We start from the raw sequence: 3,179 nt of genomic DNA, 5'->3' as shown, positions 1-3,179 counted from the left end.
ATTTATTTATTTATTTATTTTGGGGCGTGCCTCCAAAACCATTTATTTATAACATGCAAATATACATCGTATTTTAGCCAATAAAAATGGCTCAATTCAATGGAAACCACAAATAGTGGTCCTTCCTCTTATCATCAACATTCTCTTGCATGAATCCTCGTTCATTGTAATCAACGTGCTCTAAGTCAACTAATGCTTGCTCTCTAACCCATTGCAACTCTATAAAGAGAAGCCGTGCAAGCTTGTATCTCCACACCACACCCTCACTTTTCTCATATATTTCAGTCCTCACAGTACTCAACTTGCAATGAAGATTGCATTGCTTGCTCTGTTTTTCCTTCTCTTTGCTTTCTCCACACAATACCTAACCCTCGCTGCAGAAGAAGTGCTTGACACCGACGGCAATGCTCTTGTGCCTGGTAAGTCATACTACATTGTCAATGCCTCAGACCATAACCGTGGAATCGAGACTGAATTGATCGATGGCCAAACCTGCCCGATCTCGGTGATCTTCGGCTTAGATGCTAAGAAGGTGAATTTTATTACGAAAAACCCGGATGCCACAAGCATCAAGACCGGAGTAGACGTGTATATCAATTTCACTCAGGTTTCTCCATGTGCTAAATCAGCGAACTGGACTGTTGCAGTTAATGGTAGCAAAGTTTACCCTGTGCTGATTGGTCCACCTAATGGTGTTACAACGATTGAAGGAGAATTCCGCATTAAGAAATCTAAGACTAGTGGTGTATATAATATTGTCTTCCATCTTTTTGGAACAGATAATTATTACTTTGGGACCAAGCCCTCCGGACTAAATGAAGACATTTATCTTTTGGAGCTATGTGAAGAGGAAGGATTCGATGTCCAGTTCATCGCTTATGAAACACCCACCTTAACTTCCACCTATGAACCTCGTATCCGCAAGAGGGTTGCTTAAGTGTTTGATATTAATGTTGCTGCTGATACTGTTTAACAAGCTCCCTTATATGGCTCTAAATAAATCAGCATGTGTGTGTGTGTGTTTGTGTGTTGTTGTTGTTGATTATCTGTTATGAATAAATGTCGTCATTTGCCTTGTTACTTGACTTCTTCTTCCTCAACTTAAACCTCCTCTTCTCTTTCTCCCGCAATATGGAATTTAGGGCCTGTTTGATTTTTGTTTTCAAAACCTGGCTTAATTGAAAAATAAATTAAAGCTAAAGAAAAACCTAAGGAAATCTCCTGTTATAAAAATTCCAACCAATCTTCATGAAATCTGGCTTCAATTAAAGCTTAAGCTTGCCTCTTTATTTTTCTCAGTAACGCTTGTTCCTGCTTTCTCCGACTCCCTCCAACTTGAGCCCATCAAAGTCCTCTTTCAAGGATCTAAGACCATAGGATTGAAGCTCAAGAGGAGTAGAACAAGGTTTGCGAAGAGGTTTCGGGGAGATAAGTTCTTGTTTTAATTTTCTCCCTTCTTTCTTTTTTCTCCATGAAAGGCTCTCAGGCTCTTCTTTTGTCTAGTTATACCTTGCGCGTTAATAAATGCAAGAAGGTGGACGACATGGTACTGATAAAAGTGAGAAATTAAGTTATTTTGAAAAGTTTGTTGGAACCCACCAATCCTAATTAGCCATATAATAGAATGTCTATTTAATTTTTTGCTTTTTCTCTCTCTAATATCATGAATGTCAGAATCTTTTTATGTCTACAGCAATATAAATGGCATGGTTTTATTGGATGAAGCAAGGGTGACATGGTGTATTAGATCCATGCAAGAATTTCTCTGATATGGTGCAATTTTATTGGACAAAGCATAGATAACATGCTACACAGGGTCTATGTAAGAATTTTTCTTTAAATTGATTCTGTCATTAATAACTATAGAGAAAGAAACACAAGAAATTAAAGAGGTGTATTGTAACTTTATTAGACAGAGCATGGATGATGTGGTGTATTAGGTTGATGTAAGAATTTATCTACAAGGTGAGGTTGGAGTAGAGCAAGCATGCAGTTTAATTTAATTAGCACGTTCACAATGAAAGTCCATTCATGCAAGATATAGATGTTGATAAAATCAAGGAACACTGCTTGTGGTTTCCATTGAATTGGGCCATTGCTATTTGCTAAAGTCCGGTTATCAATAAATAATTTTTGGATGCTCCTCAAAATAAATAAATAAATAGTACTTAAATTGTTTTGCTGGAGGAATCCATGTCTGGAAGAACCCATTGAGCTGGACCACTGAAATTTCTCCTCCATTTGCAAAATTAACAAAGAATATATATATATATATATATAGATGAAGTTGAAGGGTAAAAATTGATAGGATGTGCTTAAGGAATTAATAATCCTAGGCTAGGCTAATTCTTCAATGCGAAGATAGAATTTTTCGTTAAGAGGGGATGATATTACAATTTACAAAGCATATACAATACTCTCTTTAGTCCCATTCATAAGATGAAAAGAGAAGAATTTTTTTTTATTTTATTTATAAATCACATTATTAATTTTTTTATTATAATTTAATAAATCAATATATCATTGATAAATATAATAAAGCAGTCATAATATAAAATATAATAAATATTGGGTTATTTGTTTAAATTAGTTTTATAACATGGGTTATATCTGCAAAAACCCCGTAAATTTTATATTATTTAACCTCAAACACACATAAATCAGTATATTATTCATAGGTATAATACTTTATTTTTTTTCAATTATTAACATGATAAAATATTTTATTTAAATATATTTATATGACTCCTTATTTTTTAAAAATGTTTTAAAAAATTATTTTTAGGAAATTTTTATTTAAAATGAATAATTTGAAATTTTTTAATCTTATAAAATATGCATTATATTATTTATTTTATTAATATATTATTTATGAATATTATTTGATATATATTATATTAAATTATATATACATAATATTATATATTATTTAATAAATTATATTTTTGACCAAAATATTATAAATATGATTAATGTAGATTAAAATTAATATTTTTTTCAAAATTTTAAATTCAAATATAAATTTATATAAATAATATGTCAAAAACAAGAGAAATTCTTAGGTAGTCTTAGTCCATCACATCATTGGTTATCTATCCAATAAAAATATGACATTTAGATGTTATTAAATATAAATTAATTCTAATATTAATGATAGTAGAAGGAGAAAAGGCAAGAAA

General features: G+C 31.5%; 1 protein-coding gene across 1 annotated transcript; it reads left to right on the top strand.

Moving 5' to 3' along the window:
• Window positions 1-229: 229 nt before the first annotated feature.
• LOC129284927 (kunitz-type trypsin inhibitor-like 1 protein) lies at window positions 230-1,080 on the top strand. Its single transcript, XM_054920440.1, has one exon. The coding sequence runs from the start codon at window positions 308-310 to the stop codon at window positions 935-937; it is 630 nt and encodes a 209-aa protein (XP_054776415.1). The 5' UTR covers window positions 230-307; the 3' UTR covers window positions 938-1,080.
• The last annotated feature ends 2,099 nt before the right edge of the window (window positions 1,081-3,179 follow it).

The sequence above is a fragment of the Prosopis cineraria genome, unplaced genomic scaffold (genome assembly GCF_029017545.1).
Source record: "Prosopis cineraria cultivar Desert tree isolate PC_DT_omini unplaced genomic scaffold, ASM2901754v1 PC11, whole genome shotgun sequence".
Lineage (NCBI taxonomy): Eukaryota > Viridiplantae > Streptophyta > Magnoliopsida > Fabales > Fabaceae > Prosopis > Prosopis cineraria.
Note: the sequence above shows the minus strand (reverse complement) of the source record. Positions and strands in the feature narration are given on the sequence as shown.